Source organism: Penicillium argentinense, assembly GCF_028826775.1.
Source record: "Penicillium argentinense strain IBT 30761 chromosome Unknown utg000001l_segment0_segment0, whole genome shotgun sequence".
Classification (NCBI taxonomy): domain Eukaryota; kingdom Fungi; phylum Ascomycota; class Eurotiomycetes; order Eurotiales; family Aspergillaceae; genus Penicillium; species Penicillium argentinense.
In genome coordinates, this window is record NW_026622660.1 from 2,133,945 (window position 1) to 2,153,139 (window position 19,195).

Consider the following 19,195-nt stretch of genomic DNA (forward strand, 5'->3'; position numbering starts at 1 on the left):
TGAGGACAATGGTGGCGTCGGTCATGTGATCGGCCCTGAGTTTAGCCGGCGGTTTTGGCTACTTTTCGACTTCGACGGCGACGCGATAGCAAAAACGCTGGAAACAGTGATTTTCGGTGGTGAGTCTGATTGAACCTCGCTGGCCATGTGCTGAAGGAACTGGCATCGGCATGAATACCGTCGTTGAAGCAACACCTCGTGGGAAGTCCAGCGACGCTGCCCCCCGGCCAGCAGATGAGGCTCTTACCTTCCACCGGCACTATGATCCACATGCTACGATATTGTTAGTCGGCTTTTTCGGCGCTGGCAAGAAGACCTTGGGAATCATTGCATCCGTGGTTTTACGACGACGGTTCATCGATTTCGATACCTATTTTCAGCAGGAAGTCCAATTGTCGCCCCAGGAATTCATTGCTCGCCGTGGCCTCGTTCAGTACCGAGATGTCGAGCTCAGATTATCTCACGAACTTCTCACCAAACACGACAAAGGCTGTGTCATTGTTGGTCTTGGTGCATTTGCTAGTCGTCCACAACAAATGCTTCTATTTGAATTCGCTCAACGGCACCCAATTGTCTATGTGAGACGGAATAAGCGCGACCTTCAACAATTTGTCACCACCAGCTCTGAAAAGTTCAATCGAATCTTTGAACTGGGTAACGATTTCTTCGAATCATGCTCCAACTTTGATTTTTTCAATCACACCCAAACGCAGCCAGATCCAACATCGCCCGCCTATCTCAAACTCAAGGAGACAGAGCGGTTGTTTGTCGCGTTTCTGCGTCGCATATTCGGTGTCTTGCTCCCTCAGACATTTTCGTCAGACCCCTTCTCGGATTCCGATACCTTTTCCTTGCAAGTTCCTCTGCAATGGCTGGATGGAGCACCTCAGGATCTGGAGTTGTTAGAATGTGGTGCTGATGCCATCGCTCTGGTAATAACTCCCCGTGATATACAGTCTGCCGGAGTGGCTAGAAGATTATCAGAGCATATTGCCACTCTTCGGAGAAACTCTCGAGCTGCAATTATTATTGATGTGGTTGCGATCTCCTGCAAGTCAGAGAAGTCCAAGGCCCATGAGAAAATACTAGGGATGATTCTTCGCCTTGCTCCTGATGCTGTGATTCTCTCAAGCGATCTGGATGATGATATTTTCCGAAGCCTTAACCATTCAACGGGTTTTACAAAACTCATCATAGGTTTTCACCAAAAAGAACCGGTGGGCTCACGGGAAGGGGTTTTCACACCCTCCAATATTCAACGGCAGACGAATTTTCCACAATTAGGTGGGATCCGCGTCACTGGCGAATGTATCTCTCCAGACGACAACCTTCAATGTGTTCCATTTTTGAAGAGCATGACCGCCATCACTAACCTCCCGGTGTTTGCCTATAACACAGGAGCCCTTGGTCGAGCCTCAATCTGCCTGAATCCTACTCTGTCGCCGGTGGTGCTGCCACGTTTGCAATCAGAAGGCATTACAGTACAGCAAGCACAGCACGCAATGACATCCTTCTTCCTTCTCCCAAGGAAAAAATTTACCATTTTTGGTCAAACTGTCAAGTACAGTCTGTCGCCCGAAATGCACAACGCTGCGTATGATTATTGCGGGCTGCCACATATCTACGATACCACGCAGGCCGAGGATATCTCTGCAGTAGACGGAATTCTTGCCGAAGAGGGTCGTGGAGGAGTCACAATTTCTCTCCCGTTCAAGTCTGCAATCTTGCCTTTCATAGACGAGATCACGTCAGACGCAGAGGACATGCGGGCTGTTAATACTGTAGTCCTTGAGCACAAATTGAAGTCTGATGGGTCACGGGCGACGATTCGGAAAGGCTATAACACGGATCACATCGGGATAAGGGATTGCATCGACAAGCATCTCTCGCCGGCAAACGCCGTCCGAGATGGGACTACAGCACTTATTGTTGGGGCAGGCGGAATGGCCCGCGCGGCAATTTATGCGTGCTACGAGCTTGGTGTTCAGAGGATATGCATCTTCAACCGCACACCCGAGCATGCACAAAAGCTTGCAAACTACTGGAATCAGTGGGCGGGTTCCAAGCCAAACGTCAACCTACAGGTCGATATTCTTCGCTCAACTGACGCCTGGCCATCGGACCTGCGCTTACCGACGATCGTTGTCCCCTGCATCCCGCCTTTCCAGATAGGAAGCGAGCATCCCGTGAAGTTCCAGATTCCGAACGACTGGCTCGAAAGCCGGACGGGGGGTGTATTTGTCGAGGTACGTTCTTTGACGATATAGTCTGAGCGAGAAACTGATCTTCTTCCAGGTTGCGTATGGTCCTTTCAAGACACAATTGATGGAACAGATGATTCCACGAGCGTCAAAAGGCTGGGTTATTGTGAGTGGCCTCTTGGTCCTGGTCGAGCAGGGTATCGCTCAGTATGAGATCTTCACGAAGAGGCCTGCGCCCGTTCATGTTATGCGACGTGTAATCCAAGAACAGTCCGCGAAGTATGGATTCGTCCATCAATGATGCTTTGGCACAGCGATATTGTTCGAGCGACGAACGATTCCACTAACCTCAATTTGTACACAACCCCGTGCCCCATAACGAACACCTGCTGCAATGTGTGCTCATTGAATGGTTGGAACCGAGTGCGCGGATATGATATTGACCGAAAAGCGCAGGGTAGGTTAAGGCTTTAGCCTACCCGAGTTGATTGCTTCGCACCCGCTCATGCGGAAGGAGCCTTTTGTATCTTACAAGAAGACCTTCCGAGCATTTCTCTCCGAAAAAATAATTGCCATCAAGTCAATATGAGTCGCTACATGCCAGCTATCATGAGTGCGTCCCTCGGGCGTGCTTGGTTGCACGACCTCAACTACAAAATCGAGCAAGCTGCGAAAGCGGGATTCAAGGGTATCGAGATCTTCTACGAAGATCTAGACTATGCCGCTCGTCAGATCTCCAAAAATGACTCTCCGAGCCCCGAGCATATTTTGCAAGCGGCTGAACATGTCTTCGACCTGTGCCAGCGCCAGGGACTTGAAATTATCGGCCTCCAGCCGTTTTTGTTCTACGATGGTCTAAAGGACAGAGAACAACATGCGCGTTTGCTCGAGAAGATGAAATTCTGGTTGAGGATCGCGAAGACACTTGAAACGAACACCATCCAAATCCCCGCCAACTTCCTACCGGCCAAGCAGCTGACGGATGATTTTGATGTTATCGCAGCCGACTTGCGCGAAGTCGCAGACATGGCTGCGGCAGCGAGTCCACCAATCCGGCTGGCTTATGAAAACCTCTGCTGGAGCACGCATGTCGATACATGGGAGAAGTTGTGGGATGTTGTCAAACGTGTTGACCGACCCAACTTGGGCATGTGTCTTGATACTTTCAATATCGCTGGTCGTGTATGGGCGGATCCAGCTTCGCCGACGGGGAAGACACCGAATGCGGATGCGGATCTCGAGGCCTCGATGAAGAAACTTGTAGAAGAAGTGGATCTTTCAAAGGTCTTCTATATTCAAGTTGTTGATGCGGAACGTATAGAGTCGCCTCTGGTTGCTGGTCATCCGTTCCATGTGGATGGTCAGCCAGCACGGATGAATTGGTCGCGGAACGCAAGAACTTTCATGTACGAGGAGGATCGTGGAGCCTACTTGCCAGTGGAGGATGTCGCTAAGGCCATTATATCCGGTCTGGGGTATAAGGGATACGTCTCCATGGAACTGTTCTCGAGGACCATGTCAGAGGAAGGAAAGAATGTCCCTGATCAGCATGCGGAGAGGGGTATTGAGGCATGGAAGAAGTTTAGAAGCAGATTTGGTCTTGATTAAACAGGAATATATTATGTTTCGCATTTTTAGCTTTAACATCGTCGCGATGCACTGTCGACAGTGAATCCGTTTCGAAATATCTACTCCGGAAAACCTGGATTGCCTAAGCATCACCGAACTCTCGAACTATCTATACATCAATCTTCTTCCCATCCAGCCAGACCTTCGCCAATCGGTATAATAGATCATGCTTTTCGCCGGACGCAGTTTCGACATGTCTTCTATGCCCAGGCATGTCCTTGAGTACACAAACACCCATGGTGAGCTCTTGGCAATACGCGAGGCACTTGTATCCCTCAGGGTACGAGTTGAGCTTGTGCTCGTCGATTTTCGGAATCTTGTTGGGGTTCACAGGCAGAAGTTTATCTTTCTCATACCAGTGTCGAACGAAGCGAGCACCCCAGTGTCCGTCTACCTTTTCAAAGAAGAAGCAGAATCGGCAATCCGCTTCGGCATCAACTTCGCAGTCATCGATATTAAAACGCTGAGTGATGGTGGCCTTCATTTTGGTAACAGCGCGAGTCGCATCTGGTGTGATATCGGTTGTCACGCCGTGACAGCGGTGCATTATGAAAGCCTCTTTGTCCATGCCGGCTTTTGATGCTGCCATGAAGTCTTTGTAATGGACGCGGCCGGACCAGGTGGTGTATACATGAGCATCTTCATGGAAAATGGACTCGAAGTTTTCCCACTCGCAAGCGTCACTAGTCAAAAGATTTAGCATGGAGCTCATGTCACTAAACGACCCCGGGATATCACATACCGGTAACAAGGCCATCCTTCCGCAAGTTCGCGTAGCTTGGCTCTCTCGAGCACGAGATTATTAGGTCCATTGTTGCGGATTGCGTGTGCGGGCCAAGTGCCCTCGGGCAGAGAGTGTAGATCGACCATTGTGCTTTCCTCAATTATCTTTCTGTAACCCTCGACTCGGTGGTTGGGGAACATGAAATCATGGCTGATATATGGTGGTGAGGGGTCAGTTGGGTTATCCGACGATCGGATTGTCCGGCATCGGCAAAGTTCATTGCCGAAGAAGCATCTACCTGCCTTCGCCCTCGCCAGTGGGACACAAGTTGACTACAAATCGTGGATTAAATCTTGCTGATCTTAATTTCCTTGTGAATACTTTTGCAAAGTGGTAATTTCAAAGGACATTGAAATATAAGGAGCAATATTATACTCCAGTACCTATAGGAATCAGAAACCGATGATGCTCAGAGAATCACAATTCCAGGGATTGCTCTCTAGAATCCAACATCTCTAAAAGTTGATACCCTTGCTTTCCTCCGCAGATTTCAACAGCACCTTCCATGCACCCTCTCGGTCCAATTTGCGACAAAGATCCTCCCCAGCCCACAAACGCCATTGCTCCTCGATTTGATACCCGATGACATGTGTTCCCTCAACGCAGGGCCATCCCAAGCCTTCCGCCAACTTGATTAGCCGAGTTCTTCTGGGCTTGAAGCACATATCAAGAAGCACGCCTTTCTTCGGTCGAGAAAGGAAGTGTTTCATAATGGACGCTACCATGAGCTCGGACTCGGTCTTGGGCTCGAGGTCGGGCACGGTACCAACGACATAGTAAGGGTCAAGGAGCTTTTCTGCCTGATCCAATGTCTTGATATGGACAATTTTTGGGATCGTCGGGAGATTTTCTGAGTCTCGAATGAGGTTCACCACCTCGTCGTCGTCCCGGTTCAATATGTAAATCGAGGGACTGTGAAGGTGCTCAGTAAGAGCATATATTGCAGCACGGCTTGCACCGCCAGCTCCAATGACCAGCGCCGGTGCGGTTCTTGTCGAAGACGGCCTCTCTCTTCTCCTCCCCTTCTCGAGGAGACATCCGTGGATTCCCCTCCAGTCAGTATTGGTACCGCAAATTTGTCTAGGACTTCCATTCTTGTAGTAGACATTGTTGCAGGCCCCAACGGCCGAGACGAGCTCGTCTTTCTCGTCGAGATGTTGTAAAATTGAGCTTTTGTAGGGCATTGTGACAACAAGCCCGGCCGTGGTAGGGTCTTTGGCTAGTTTGACCAGCTCCTCCGTTGTCGGGCACTCTGTCGCATAAAATTCCCAGGACAGTCCGAGTGAGTTGGCAATATAGTTGTGCATGTTTGGAGCAATTGAGTGCGTGACACCAATTCCGACGAGGTGGAGGGACATTTTGTCTTGCTTCAACATGGTTGCTGGGATCCGCTAAGACGTTTTTGTGAGAGAAGGCTGATGGGAAATTTTGATACTTCTGAGTGTAATTTTCTCAGGTGGCTTCTTCATAAGTCGCCACTTTGCTTCGAAGGCGGTGTTGCTCATATCCTGTCTGGAGGGAGCTGTGCAGTGATTCGAGTTCCCGTCCGAGGTCCAGTCAGAATAAGGTAAAGTTCATATCCGAAGCCGGGAGCATTATTTAGATCGGTCCGAAGTGATACTACGCCGACACATGAATTCCCAGCTTTTGACGAAATATTGCTGAATTTTGCTTTTTCAGTCATTTCTTGAATTCGTATACGACATCAAGAAAAAGGAGTCTCTGTGATGGCATCGCAAACAACTTCGACTGGCACCAGCTCGCCCAAGAACTTCCACATCTTCGGCAGTGGTATCTCGTTCAGCATTTCGCCGACCATCCACAACGCGGGTTTCAAACACTATTATCTTCCACACGTCTATGACATTCGCGAATCACCAAGCATCGATGATGTAGCCGACCTCATTCTCGACGATAAGTTTGGCGGCGGGAGTGTGACAATGCCTCATAAGCTGCAAGTGCACAAGTTCTGCACCGACCAGACCGACACGGCCAAATTGATTGGAGCGATAAACACACTAGTGGTTGAGGGAGATGACAGGAATCGCACAATCACTGGTGACAACACCGACTGGTCAGGCCTGCACAGTATCATTGTCAACCACTCGACCAAGACAAACCAGCAGCCGAGCGTCGGGTTGGTCATCGGTGCCGGAGGTGCATCCAGAGCTGCAGTGTATGCCATGCACCGGGCAGGCATTCAAAGCATCTATATTGTCAACCGGACAGCTTCCAGGGCCGAGGTAGTGAAAAAGGATTTCCAATCGGCATTTGAACTCATCATCCTTCCAAGCCTGAAAGAGATACCTCGCATGCCTGAAGTTATTATTGGAACTGTTCCAGCATATGTGACGACGGAAGATCAATTCAGCTCGATCTTCGGGCCTCGTGGTCTTTGCATCGAGATGGCCTACAAGCCAAGACAAACGCCACTCCTGACCGTTGCTCAACGACACGAAGGTTGGCAGACTGTGACTGGCGTGGAGGTGCTTCTCGCCCAGGCTTTTGACCAATTCAGGCTTTGGACTGGCCGTGAACCACCCAAAGAGAGGATGATGGAGGCCATTGCTGAACATGAGCGAGAGAAGGCAAGGAAGGAGAACGGCGGGATCCTATAGATAGTCGAGCATTTACTCAGAATTTGAATGATCATAAGCGACGAAGGCTTTGACCTAGGTTTCGCTTTTCCCACGGCGTATCGAAGCTGCCTCTTTCGTCCATTAGTTCCCAAGGTTGCTTTGCACGTCGGCCGAATTGTGTCGGCCCTGTTCTTAGCCGATGCCTGACCCAGGCTGGGCGCTTACGTGGCATAACACGATATGCGTAGACAGCCTGTCGATCGCCTTGGATACTGAAAACTACTGTTAGATATATATTCCGCTATTCTCGTATCGCAAGTGCTCCTTCCATTTCGAGAATCGCCACCGATTGAGATTGCGAGCACGACTTGCCAAATCAGTTCCCCTCCATATCTCGGTGACCACATTGGATGACATTCTCGCACAATCTTTTAAATTCGGATCTTCTCTTAAAAACTCGAATGATAGCAAGTCCAAACGAAGCATCTTCCTCATCGGCTATCCCATTCATCATTCTCTGGCACCGCTACTCCATGGAAAGATTATTAACGGTGCCCGTTTGCCGTGGTCAATTTCATTGTTGGAGACAAAGGATACCTCGGGTTTTCTTCCGGCCTTAAAAAGTCTGAAGTGATCGGACGTGCCATCACTATGCCTCATAAAGTCGCCCTATGGGGCCATCAACACGGTCTTTCAACGCAAGTCGGCGGATGGAAACTCCCGATATATTGATTGGCACATATACCGATGCTATTGGTCTCCGCGATTCTCCTGCGAAACTACCCTGGTATCCTGGAGCGCTCGACTGGGAGACCTGCCTTCGTGATTGGAGGCGGCGGTGCCTGTAGACCTGCGGTTTACGCTCTCTGGAAGTGGATGGGGGTCAACAGAATATGTATGGTCAAACGAGAGGAGAGTGAGATTCGAGATATCATAGCTTCGTTCATCGACGTCGGATTGAACGGTGAACTGGTGTTCGTTCCGTCGGCTGCAGAAGCCGCAATTTTGGAGCCACCGGTTCTGGTTGTCGGTACCGTGCCTGATATACCCCCGAAGGAACCCGGAGAAAAGGTAAGGGAAATTACTGAAGTCTTCCTCACAAGTATCGAGAAGGGATTTGTTCTTGAGATGAGCTATCATCCCGCTCCTGACACCTATTTCTTTAGCCGCTGCCATGAGATGGGCTGGAACGTCCTGTATGGTACTGAAGTCATGATCTGGCAAGGTGTGGCTCAAGAAGTGCTTTGGACGGAGCTCTCAATCGAAAATCTCAACGTGGATGAAGCGAGGAAAGCAGTCACTGGCATTATCGAGAAGTGCGCCGCAGAACTAAAGCTGTGATCATAAAATGTGATCGTGAATAAATTGTATGTCTTGTATTTTTCAATTGGCCAGACCTGCTGGGCTCTATTCCGGGGTATATGTAATATTGTCCTTCGCATCCAAATCAAGCAGCACCACGCACTGCTTGCTCGGGTTTCGTTCGACCGAGTCCTTCCTTGGCATAAAAGTCCATCGGGTAGACTCCTTTGTTGGCCTGGTCCCAGTTCTCACGGACACCCAGAGCAATGAGTGCCTCGTAGGGCGTCAGCAACGGGCGCGGGAAGGCATAGCCCCAATCGATACTCAGGCGTGGGCAGGCAATCTGTACCCAGCACTCGACATCCGACATCGACGCCAACTTGCCCGGGAAAATCTCACTCAGTAGAAGATTGACAACGGGAATACCTCGCTCGGCAAGATGGCGCTCAATCATGGCCATCGTGTTGGAGTTGCCTTGGCGACCGAGCGAGCCCAGGATGATGCCCCATTTGCGAGCAGACTTGGCTGTGTTGATCGCGTCGCGTCGAATAGTGTGCATCTCCTGGTGGTCATAAGATTCGCGAGTGAGGGTACGCGAGTAAGGGTCGTAACGGTATGCAGGGATGGTGGGGTTGTGGATCATGGCAGATTCAAGGTGGAAACGACCATCACCAAGATAAAGAATCACATCAATCTCGTTTTCCGAGAGCTGGGGGGATGTGCAGCCCAGAATTTCCCCCTTGGAGAGAGGCATTATCTGGGGGACAACAACCTTGAAACCCACACGCTCCAAGACAGGCTTGAGACCATGCAGAGTGGCGTTGAATTGAATCGTTCCCACTGTAGCAACAGTCTGCCCGGGCCGGAAGTTGCGCTCGAGGGTCGCGATAAGGTGACCAGTATCGATACTGATGTCAACGAATATATAAAGAGTCTTGATCTTGGTCACATCGACGGGGATCAAGCAGCTGTGGGCATAGTGGACCAAGAGGTCGCAACCAAGGGCTCGTGCGGTATAATCGTCGATGCAGCAGGCGCCGTAGGTGACATCGCCCATGATCAACGTTTCGATTCCGGGGCAGAACTGTGTCAAGATGTCGGAGATAGTTGTCGCAAAGATCAACAGACCCTCAGGGAACTGCAGGGCGACTCGCTTGGCTCCGGACGTCCGCACGCGGTGGATGGTTTTGGGGATCTCGAAGGAGTAGTTCTTAGGCAGCAATTCAATGGCCGCTTGGATTTCTGGATCGTTCAAAATTTCCGGCGGGACCTGGTTCAGGGTTCGAGGCGTCCGTCTCGGAGTAGCTATTCGTAATAATTTCCATGATGAGTTTATGCTGTGGACGAGATATATGTCTGCAAATCCTGCATACCTCGCTGGACGGTCGTGGACTCGACATCTGCTTGGGAGCCTTCCTTTTGTGCCTGGGCGTCGGCCGTGCGTCGCCCGACAAACCGCTTCTTGGGCTGTCGCAGCGGACTGCCCTGGGTGGTGGTGTCCTCCATGGTGGTGGGATGATTGAATTGATCACAGGCCCCGCGCGGGTTGATCTTTTTTCGCCGGTGGGGCGAACCACGCTAGTCCCGAAATAGTAAGGTGCTCTCCGCATCTTTTGGAGTCCCGAGCTCCCCTCCTTCTTCCTTCTTGCCCCCGAGCTTCTGCCATCTATTGAATGATCCGATTCTTGCTGGTTTCCTGCCAGTCAAGGTGACTGATTTGCCACGATGGCCTCTCGATCCCGTCTGCGTCTGCTCTCTGCCCTTCGGGCCCCTGTGTCCACACGCCGCTTTGCGACCGAGTCGCGGTTAGCCTCGGATCATGTTCGCATTGTCGAGGTCGGTCCTCGCGATGGCCTGCAGAATGAAAAAAAGGCAATTTCGAAAGAGACAAAGCTGGACTTGATTCAGAGACTGGCGAAGACTGGCGTAACCACTATCGAAGCGGGCTCGTTTGTCCCGGCGAAATGGGTACCACAGGTATGCTTCTCTACGCATCTTAATGGCATGATGATGTCTGCCGGTGGGAATAGGATCACTGACTTTACCCCCCAATCACTATGACAGATGGCAAGCACAGCTGAGATCTGCGAGCATCTTTTTACATCACCTCCTCCATCTCAGAACACTAAAATTGCATACAACTATCTTGTCCCCAACATCAAGGGGCTCGAGAACCTCGTGAAAATCATGGACAGCACGGGGGTTCCGGCCGACTCGCCCGGTTCGGAGTCGAAGGCTGCTACAACTACCGAGGTTTCTCTTTTTGCGGCCGCCACCGAGGCTTTCTCCAAGGCTAATACCAACTGTACGATTGCTGAATCACTGGAGCGCATTAAGCCGATCGTTGCATTGGCTAAGACCAAGGATATTCGGGTTCGTGGGTATGTTTCGGTTGCTCTTGGTTGCCCCTATGAAGGACCCGAGGTCAGCCCATCCAAGGTAGCGGAAATTACAGCGACTCTGCTGGAGATGGGTGCCGACGAGGTTTCGGTGGCTGATACCACGGGCATGGGAACGGCACCGCGCACGATGGAGCTTCTCCAAGCACTCAAGGCGGCTGGTATCGCCAACACTGATTTGGCACTGCATTTCCACGACACCTACGGACAGGCGTTGGTGAACACAATTGTCGGATTGGAGCATGGCGTTCGGATCTTTGACAGCAGCGTTGGAGGATTGGGTGGATGCCCCTACTCCAAGGGCGCTACGGGCAATGTCTCGACGGAAGACCTTATCCACACCATCCACAGCCTCGGAATGCATACCGGTATTAGTTTGGAGGAGATGTCACGGATCGGGTCGTGGATCAGTGGAGAGCTGGGACGATCTAACGACAGCCGTGCCGGCAAGGCGACCCTGAGCCGGCTGTCGTAGATACCCCAAGGTAATGAGGGTATGGACCCCACTCAAACACAATGTTTTCGATAGCCGTTTGTTTTATCCATCATGGCAAATACTTTCAAGTGTGAAGGACGGGCTTCCTTATCATGGCACCAATGAGAAACGCACGTGGGCGCTTTTATTCATCAATTAAACCCAGTATATATACATTGTGAGCATTTCATTATAAGCCGAGCTCTGTCAGCCATGGGCGGGCCAAAGAGATATCAACGCCAGCCATATGCAAAGTTGTGGTATAATTCATGACTTCCGATCACTTAGAAGTCAGTCACCCGGCCACCATAGCTCCAGTCTCCTCCGGATCCCCATCGCAGCGGCTCGTTCTTCGGGCCACCAACTTCTCCTGTCTTAGGATTCTTATCGCCGTCGAACTCAGGCTTCATACCCTGCGGCGCATCCGGGTGCAGCTCTTCGCCGTTGCCGTTGACCTTGATCTCGGCCTGAGGTGACTGATTGACCTGAGGTGTGCTGAACGCACCCGTCGACCGGCGCTGAAGCTCTTCAAAGATCTCTTGTTCTTCTTTTGGGAGACGAGGGGGAGCGGGACCGCTCTTGAAGCCAAAGGAAGGCTTGCCGTCTTCGGGGCTGCGGAGGATTCGGGTCGTAGTGAGGGGACGGACGACGAGCCGGCTCGCAGAGGGAAGGGGAAACGCGCGGCGCATGGTGAGGGAAGACATGCTGAATATTTGGGAGATGCGACCGAGGGATTTGTCTGCAAATGAGCAAGAGCAGAGAGTCTTCCCGACCTCGCGGGTTGTTGGCGGCAGTGGCGCCGATCGAGCGTGACTAATGCCGGCCGGTCGCCGAGCCCGATATCGCCTTTTTTTGCTTCGGAACCGCGATGACTCGGTCTCCTCGATCTTCTTCCTCCCGGCCATTGATTTACCAGGCCAATTCACGAAAGATCCCCTGGCCATGTCTACTCTCCGTGTGGCCGCGCGCCGCCTGCCTCGCGCCTCCAAATTGGTTGCCTCGGTCGAGTCTCCATTGCAGCGTCGATTTGCGGCTACCAACGCTGCCAGCGCTCAGGATGTCAAGTCTCACGCAAAGGTATTATGAGCCATTGTGCCCCCAGGGTTGTGTATAGCTCTTTACAGAACAGCACTTCTAACTCTGCGACAGAAGGAGGCCTCTTTGCCTAACCCTGACCCCTCGTCTGACTCGCTGACCGTCAAGTTCATCAACGAGCGTGCTCCGTTCATGGTACCGACCTACGTTCGCCCGGCTCCGATGATGATGAAGGGACAAGGCTGCTACCTGTGGGATATGGAGAACCGTCGCTACCTGGACCTGACTGCTGGTATTGCTGTCAACTCTCTTGGTCACTGTGATCCCGAGATCGCCAAGATTGTCGCGGAACAGGTGCGCATTCGAACATGAGTCATGACGCTTGACCCTGAACCATTGCTGATCAGATCTTGCTTGGCTTTACACTTAGGCCGAGACCCTTATTCACGCCTCCAACCTCTACCACAACCCCTGGACTGGCGCTCTCAGCCAGTTGCTGATCAACCTCACCCGCGAGTCCGGTGCTATGCGTGATGCCTCCCAGGTCTTCATCTCCAACTCCGGCACGGAAGCCAACGAGGCGGCCATTAAGTTCGCTCGCAAGGTCGGCCGTACTCTGGAACCCTCTGGCGCAAAGCACGAACTCGTCTCCTTTCACAACTCCTTCCACGGCCGCACTATGGGCGCCTTGTCCGCGACCCCGAACCCCAAGTACCAGACTCCCTTCTCGCCCATGATCCCCGGGTTCAAGTACGGCAACTACAACGACGTCGAGCAGATTCAGACTCTTATCACCGACAAGACCTGCGGTGTGATCGTTGAGCCCATCCAGGGCGAGGGTGGTGTTAATGTCGCTACCCCCGAGTTCCTAGTGGCTCTGCGCAAGCGTTGCGACGAGGTCGGCGCGGTCCTGATCTTCGACGAGATCCAGTGCGGTCTGGCCCGTACCGGTACTCTCTGGGCTCACGGCCACCCTTCCCTTGCCCCGACCTCCGGCAAGGCTGCCCACCCCGATATCTTGACCTCCGCTAAGGCGCTGGGTAACGGTATCCCCATCGGTGCCACCATTGTCTCCAACAAGACTGTCGGAGAGCACATCAAGACCGGCGATCATGGCACTACATTCGGTGGTAACCCGCTGGCCTGCCGCGTCGCCTATCACATCGTGGCTCGCCTGGCCGACCCCGAGCTCCAGAGTGCTGTCAAGGACAAGTCGGCCATCTTTGTTTCTGGCTTCGACTCTCTGAAGAAGAAGTACCCTGAGGCAATCCAGGAAGTGCGCGGTCGCGGGTTGATCCTGGGTCTCCAGCTTACTCCGGCTGTCGCCCCCAAGGCTGGTGATATCATCACCGCTGCGCGTGAGCGTGGACTGCTGATCATCACCGCCGGCGATGGTTGCATCCGCTTTGTGCCTCCTCTAACCATCACCGAGGACCAGATCAAACTCGGTCTGAACATTCTGGAGCAGGCTCTGGATTCCGTCGTGGCCAAGTCTTAAGTTTTTGGCGCTGATCTCAATGCCGTCTACGATACGTGTTTGACATATACCCTTTTTTGTCGGCTTTGACGGCGGGCCAAGCCTCCACGTCTTTTTTTCGGGGTTTGATATTGCGTTGCATGTAGTCTGCATATAGAGCAGTTAAGATCCACAGAAGCGACCGCACTGTTTTGGTGAAAATATCCTACGTATAGTGTAGTCATGTTGCGTACGAGTACAATACGAGGCCCAACTGCCGACGACACGCGTTTGCCGTTCTTGGCAGTGGATCAAACGACTGTGGAGCCAACCCTCCACCTCCACCTCCCTGAATCAGATATGATAAACACCGCGCCCATGGCCCCGTTGCCAGACTAACCCGAGAGATTTGCCCCCAGGTGTCGTTTCACTTTGCATGAACTTCTTCGTAGTTTCTACCCTCACGCGACCGCCTGCCGCAAATGCCTCGCCCCGCGTCCCTCCAGGACGCTCTGCTCACTGACCGCGAAGCAAATCTGGCACCGTCACGGTGGACTCGCCTATGCGACCGGTTCAAGGCAGTCTTCGACGGAGCAGATCCGCGAGTCTGTATCGCCTTCTGGCTGTTCGGTGCGTATGCCTTCGGAGCGAACGATATGGGCTGCGAACCTCCGCTAAACCAGGCAGGCCTTATCAATAATGTCCTCTACGTGATCCTCCTCTCGGCGGCGCTGGACCTCGTCGGTCCCGATATTCCTAAAGGTCTCGTCCTGCTTGCGGATATTATTCCGGCCTTTGCGACCAAGCTGATTGCTCCGTACTTCATCCACCTCGTGCCGTACTCGATCCGGGTCCTGGTCTTCGTCTTTCTCTCCGCCGTCGGTATGCTGGTCGTGGCCGTGAGCCCGAGTTATACAAACGGAGGCACGATCTCGTCGAAAATTGCGGGAATCGTACTGGCCAGCTTCTCGGCCGGCGGAGGTGAGCTGAGCTTTGTCGGATTGACGCATTTCTACGGCCCGTTCAGTCTGGCCTCGTGGGGGAGTGGTACGGGTGCGGCGGGCTTAGTCGGGGCTGGCGCATATGCCTTTGCGACTTCGGTTATGAATGTTTCCGTCCATGCGACTCTCTTCGCCTCTGCCTTGTTGCCGGCTGTCATGGCCCTGGCATTCTTCATTATCTTGCCCAGAGCGCCATTACAATCGCCCAACGCAGCTACCGATGGTTATTATGCCGTCGAACGCGGCGAACACCCTAATGAAGACCACATGGATATAGACAGGCACGAAGATGGCGGGGAGGAGGAAGGGCTTCTGGGTGTATCTGTTAACCATGATAACCCCAAGTCGGTGCTCGCCCGTGAACACACAACTCTGTGGGAACGTACGCGGATGAACCTGCGCCGACTTGGGAAGCTTTTTTTTTCCCTTGTAAGTCCAGCCTTTCTTTTTGACTTATATGAAATTCTAACATGTTCTTCTAGCATGGTACCCCTTTTGCTGGTCTTCGTCTCTGAGTATGTCATCAACCAGGGTGTCTGCCCTACGCTGCTCTTCCCACTATACACGACCCCATTCAAAAGCTTCCGAGCCTTCTACCCGGCCTACAACGCAATCTACCAATCGGGCGTCTTCATCTCGCGCTCTTCGACTCCCTTCTTCCGCATCCATAACCTCTACTTGCCTGCCTTGCTGCAGGTGTTGAACTTGGCGGTCCTGACCACCCATTCCTTGTTCAACTACATCCCTAACGTCTACATCGTTTTTGCTATTATCTTCTGGGAGGGCCTCTTAGGCGGGCTGGTCTATGTCAACACCTTTGCGGAGATCAGCGATCGCGTGCCGGAGGAGGAACGCGAGTTCTCTCTTGGCGCGACGACGGTCAGTGACTCGGCTGGAATCTGTATTGCTGGAATATTGAGTATGCCGTGGGAGGTCTTGCTGTGCAGATTCCAGCTAATACATGGGCGAGAGTACTGTCGGCAAGTTTGATACTTGCACCGGATGGCTTTAGAAATGACTTATAAATTCATGTGATGTCAATTGATTGTTTAGCGGAACAGAATCGATCATGCTATATTTTTGACTACAATCACCCTCTCTGGGTCAAAATCTTCTGCCTGCACAGTTCAATATGGGAAACGCCGTGCTGACAATTCGCGAAATGCCGGTTTGACCCACGTGGGTGGGAGGTCAGATGACCCCTGCATGCTGCATGCAAGCCACGCCTTGTCAGCGACCGAAGCTTTGAAGTACCAGCACGAAGAAATGCATGTCTATAACTGCAAGGGCTGCCATGCTACCTTCAAAGACTTCATGTCGAAAACCACATAAAAAAGACTTGTGAAACAGTTCCGCCTGCTGGCGTGGAATGGTTGACATGCGGCATCAACCGCGCTGTCTCCACCAACACCAGGACTAGCCCAAATGGTATATCTCTGCTGCAAAATTTGATCATAATGCTGTTGATCCTGGTCGTGTATTGAAAAAACAATTGGATAGCAATATACTGAACGTCCGAAATGCTGCCTAGCGCGTCAGGCAGCCCCCGTCAGCTGATGGCGTCACTGGCATGTGATGTGGGGGACCCTCGACATGTGAAGATGAAAGAACAGACGAGGCCTCCCGCTTTCTCTCTTCCACTGTTCCTGCTGCTGTTTGGTGTCATCTGCTTGTTAGGAAACATTTGATGCAGTGGGATAGCTTATCGCTTTTCATCGAGATTCGCACGTCGCACAGAGATCGCCATCCCGACATTTACACCGCGGCAACGCCCAACGGGGGTGGAAATGATAGGTACTACCCACCACTTCAGGGATGCTGGCATGCAATTGGGTCTTTACTAATAAATTCATCCAACAGACCACGTCCTGGGTAGACCGTCGACTCGATTTCGAAAAATTCAGGTCTTCGCAGTCGTCTCGTTTTGGTCGGTTTATCTACTTCGGTAAATCGCTGATCCTCCCCCACAACTCCGGGTTTTTAGCTAACAAGGCAAAATTATCTTGCAGAGCCAACAAACATGGCCCCCCTTTTATTCGATCCATCTCTTCGCATTTTAGTGGCAAATTGACGACTTGGCAAACAACGGTGATCATCTTTCTTTGGCTCTACGTCAGCCGCAACTTTGCGAAAATCGTCGGTCTCGAGTGTCCCGAACCACTAGCCAATCTATATTCGAGATCCTTTTTCCGCGCGACATGGATCACGACTGGACTCGACGCAGGGTTTTGGACCGCGATGAAGATCAAACCCAAGTGGTTGCGTGACATCGCTTCGTTGGTCTTCACCGTGTATTATCTGATCGCAGCTGAACAGGCCGATGAAAAAGTACGTAAAGTCCGGGGAACACTCACGCTGGACCACCTTCGTGTGTCTTGGAACAAAGCAACTACGCCGTACTTGTGGGCCCTCGCCAGCTTGCTCCGTCCTCGACTGACGCGGTACGCGCCTCGCGCGATCCGCATTCCAAGACCTCAAAAATCCATACACAAAGATGTCGTGAATGCATGGCTGTACTTTGATGGTCCTTTGAGTGCGTTGCGTGATCAGACATGCATCGTCATGGATATCCCGGGCGGCGGCTTCGTTGCTATGGGCCCTCGAAGCTCCGAGGATAAATTGTTGTCTTGGGCAGGTCAACTCAAAGTCCCGGTTCTGAGCGTCGATTACAAAAAGGCACCGGAATATGCATATCCGTTTGCGTTACACGAGTGCTACGATGTCTATCATACAATAATGTCGACTAACGGGCGGTGTCTGGGACTGAGTGGCTCAACTCGCCCACGCATCGTGGTCACTGGAGAGAGCGCTGGCGGTAATCTTGCTGTTGGCATGACTTTGATGGCACTTCAGTCAGCGATGGCTCAAGGATGGAGAGGCGAAGAAGTTCTGCCACGACCTGATGGTCTGGTATTGGCATACCCTGCACTCAACGTGAGAGTTGAAAGTTGGATGACCGACGAACAAATGTCGTTGATCCAAGATAAGAGCACCCGGCAAACGAACAGCATTGTTCTTCAGCGGAAGCAAGATCAATATCGCAAGCTCACGCCATTTACTTCCCCGGCCATTCAGTGGAGAATTTGACAGAAATTGCTGAACCAGAGCAAAAGCCAAAAGAGGAGGCAACGAATGTGGCAACCGAAGCTTCCAAAGCTCTCCAGGACAAGCTGAAAAATAGTGAGGATCTCAATGGAAAGGCAGCTCCTGTCGAGGACCAAGTCCAGCCACTCAAGACCCGTCTCGCTGTCTCATCCATGATTTCCTATGTCCACGATCGCATCCTGACACCAGAAATGATGCGAGCAATGATCATTCTGTATATCGGTCCGCACCATCGTCCAGACTTCAACACCGACTTTTATCTGTCGCCTGTTCTGGCTCCAGATGCCCTCCTTGCCCGGTTTCCAAAGACTTATATAATGACGGGAGAGCGAGACCCACTCGTAGATGATACAGTCATCTTTGCAGGTCGTCTTCGCCAAGCAAAGCTGCAGCTTTTCCGCGAGCGTCAAGATCTTGGTCTCGAGCGGTCTCAATGCCAATTTAACGAAAAAGACCATGTCGAAGTGTCCCTGATTCCAGGGGTATCGCATGGGTTTATCCAAATGGCCGGCTTTTTCCCAGACGCGTGGAAATTCATCAATCGCAGTGCCAGGCAGATTGAATCGATTTTTGCATCAAGCGTACTCCACGAATCGGAATACTCCCTCCTACAAATGTTCCAGAACACCACCCACCAGACTGCTCCACAGAAGCCAAAGGGCTCCTCCAGAAGCAAAGGGTCTGCAAACGGTCACGGCGGACATCATCATCGCAGCTTTACTGGGGATTCATCTGGGGATGACGACAAACCCTTGAGATGGGCGTAAGCAAGCTTACTCCACTCACACATAACGAGAACGCGGCCCCTAGCTCGAATTTATTCGCGCGGCGAATGAAATCCGGGCCATCATTCGGGTCCTCTCAACTGAATTGGGGGCTTTCTTCCCTGGAGAACAGCGGAGGTAGTGGAAGCAATTTCCTCGCGAAGCTCAAGCAGCTGGAAATGACCAGCCACCAAGACACTTTTCCACCTGATGAAGTTAACAGTGCTCCCGAGAGTCCTACTGCTTTTCGTCCGCGTGGCCGCAGTATTGCTTCGCTTGATAGTGAAGAGGACTTGCTGGATCGCCGAATGAATGGGCTTGCCGGTGGGCTTATGGGGCTGGGAGAGAGGGCGCAAACTCCGGGCGCCTAGAGGCAAAGGACAAATTATGACTTACGAACGGTTTGATGAACAGAAATTAACTAGATACATTGAGCAATCTATTATTTTGAGAATATCTCCGCGG

At 52.0% G+C, this 19,195-nt stretch overlaps 11 protein-coding genes across 11 annotated transcripts; 7 read left to right on the forward strand and 4 right to left on the reverse strand.

Annotated features, from left to right (window-relative positions):
• Positions 1-170: 170 nt before the first annotated feature.
• N7532_000738 (putative pentafunctional AROM polypeptide) lies at positions 171-2,502 on the forward strand (the record flags this gene model as incomplete). The annotated part of the gene is made up of 2 exons (XM_056613242.1): positions 171-2,246; positions 2,296-2,502. The coding sequence occupies 2 exons, from the start codon at positions 171-173 to the stop codon at positions 2,500-2,502; spliced, it is 2,283 nt and encodes a 760-aa protein (XP_056480466.1).
• A 284-nt stretch (positions 2,503-2,786) lies between these two features.
• N7532_000739 (sugar phosphate isomerase/epimerase family protein) lies at positions 2,787-3,809 on the forward strand (the record flags this gene model as incomplete). The annotated part of the gene is made up of 1 exon (XM_056613243.1): positions 2,787-3,809. One exon carries the CDS (start codon positions 2,787-2,789, stop codon positions 3,807-3,809), a length of 1,023 nt encoding a protein of 340 aa, XP_056480467.1.
• A 130-nt stretch (positions 3,810-3,939) lies between these two features.
• On the reverse strand, positions 3,940-4,700 carry N7532_000740 (putative pathogenesis associated protein Pep2; the record flags this gene model as incomplete). The annotated part of the gene is made up of 2 exons (XM_056613244.1): positions 3,940-4,513; positions 4,573-4,700. 2 exons carry the CDS (start codon positions 4,698-4,700, stop codon positions 3,940-3,942), a joined length of 702 nt encoding a protein of 233 aa, XP_056480468.1.
• A 369-nt stretch (positions 4,701-5,069) lies between these two features.
• N7532_000741 (shikimate dehydrogenase family protein) lies at positions 5,070-5,972 on the reverse strand (the record flags this gene model as incomplete). Its single annotated transcript, XM_056613245.1, has 1 exon — positions 5,070-5,972. One exon carries the CDS (start codon positions 5,970-5,972, stop codon positions 5,070-5,072), a length of 903 nt encoding a protein of 300 aa, XP_056480469.1.
• Positions 5,973-6,341: 369 nt separating this feature from the next.
• On the forward strand, positions 6,342-7,232 carry N7532_000742 (shikimate dehydrogenase family protein; the record flags this gene model as incomplete). The annotated part of the gene is made up of 1 exon (XM_056613246.1): positions 6,342-7,232. The coding sequence occupies one exon, from the start codon at positions 6,342-6,344 to the stop codon at positions 7,230-7,232; it is 891 nt and encodes a 296-aa protein (XP_056480470.1).
• A 708-nt stretch (positions 7,233-7,940) lies between these two features.
• N7532_000743 (uncharacterized protein) lies at positions 7,941-8,534 on the forward strand (the record flags this gene model as incomplete). The annotated part of the gene is made up of 1 exon (XM_056613247.1): positions 7,941-8,534. The coding sequence occupies one exon, from the start codon at positions 7,941-7,943 to the stop codon at positions 8,532-8,534; it is 594 nt and encodes a 197-aa protein (XP_056480471.1).
• Positions 8,535-8,640: 106 nt separating this feature from the next.
• dph1 (2-(3-amino-3-carboxypropyl)histidine synthase) lies at positions 8,641-10,001 on the reverse strand (the record flags this gene model as incomplete). Its single annotated transcript, XM_056613248.1, has 2 exons — positions 8,641-9,800; positions 9,869-10,001. The coding sequence occupies 2 exons, from the start codon at positions 9,999-10,001 to the stop codon at positions 8,641-8,643; spliced, it is 1,293 nt and encodes a 430-aa protein (XP_056480472.1).
• A 219-nt stretch (positions 10,002-10,220) lies between these two features.
• Positions 10,221-11,369, forward strand: N7532_000745 (hydroxymethylglutaryl-CoA lyase; the record flags this gene model as incomplete). The annotated part of the gene is made up of 2 exons (XM_056613249.1): positions 10,221-10,472; positions 10,560-11,369. 2 exons carry the CDS (start codon positions 10,221-10,223, stop codon positions 11,367-11,369), a joined length of 1,062 nt encoding a protein of 353 aa, XP_056480473.1.
• A 284-nt stretch (positions 11,370-11,653) lies between these two features.
• N7532_000746 (succinate dehydrogenase assembly factor 4) lies at positions 11,654-12,073 on the reverse strand (the record flags this gene model as incomplete). The annotated part of the gene is made up of 1 exon (XM_056613250.1): positions 11,654-12,073. One exon carries the CDS (start codon positions 12,071-12,073, stop codon positions 11,654-11,656), a length of 420 nt encoding a protein of 139 aa, XP_056480474.1.
• Positions 12,074-12,311: 238 nt separating this feature from the next.
• N7532_000747 (acetylornithine transaminase) lies at positions 12,312-13,902 on the forward strand (the record flags this gene model as incomplete). Its single annotated transcript, XM_056613251.1, has 3 exons — positions 12,312-12,446; positions 12,519-12,758; positions 12,835-13,902. The coding sequence occupies 3 exons, from the start codon at positions 12,312-12,314 to the stop codon at positions 13,900-13,902; spliced, it is 1,443 nt and encodes a 480-aa protein (XP_056480475.1).
• A 440-nt stretch (positions 13,903-14,342) lies between these two features.
• On the forward strand, positions 14,343-19,101 carry N7532_000748 (uncharacterized protein; the record flags this gene model as incomplete). Its single annotated transcript, XM_056613252.1, has 5 exons — positions 14,343-15,235; positions 15,344-15,740; positions 16,722-17,795; positions 17,975-18,729; positions 18,777-19,101. The coding sequence occupies 5 exons, from the start codon at positions 14,343-14,345 to the stop codon at positions 19,099-19,101; spliced, it is 3,444 nt and encodes a 1,147-aa protein (XP_056480476.1).
• Between the last annotated feature and the right edge of the window lie 94 nt (positions 19,102-19,195).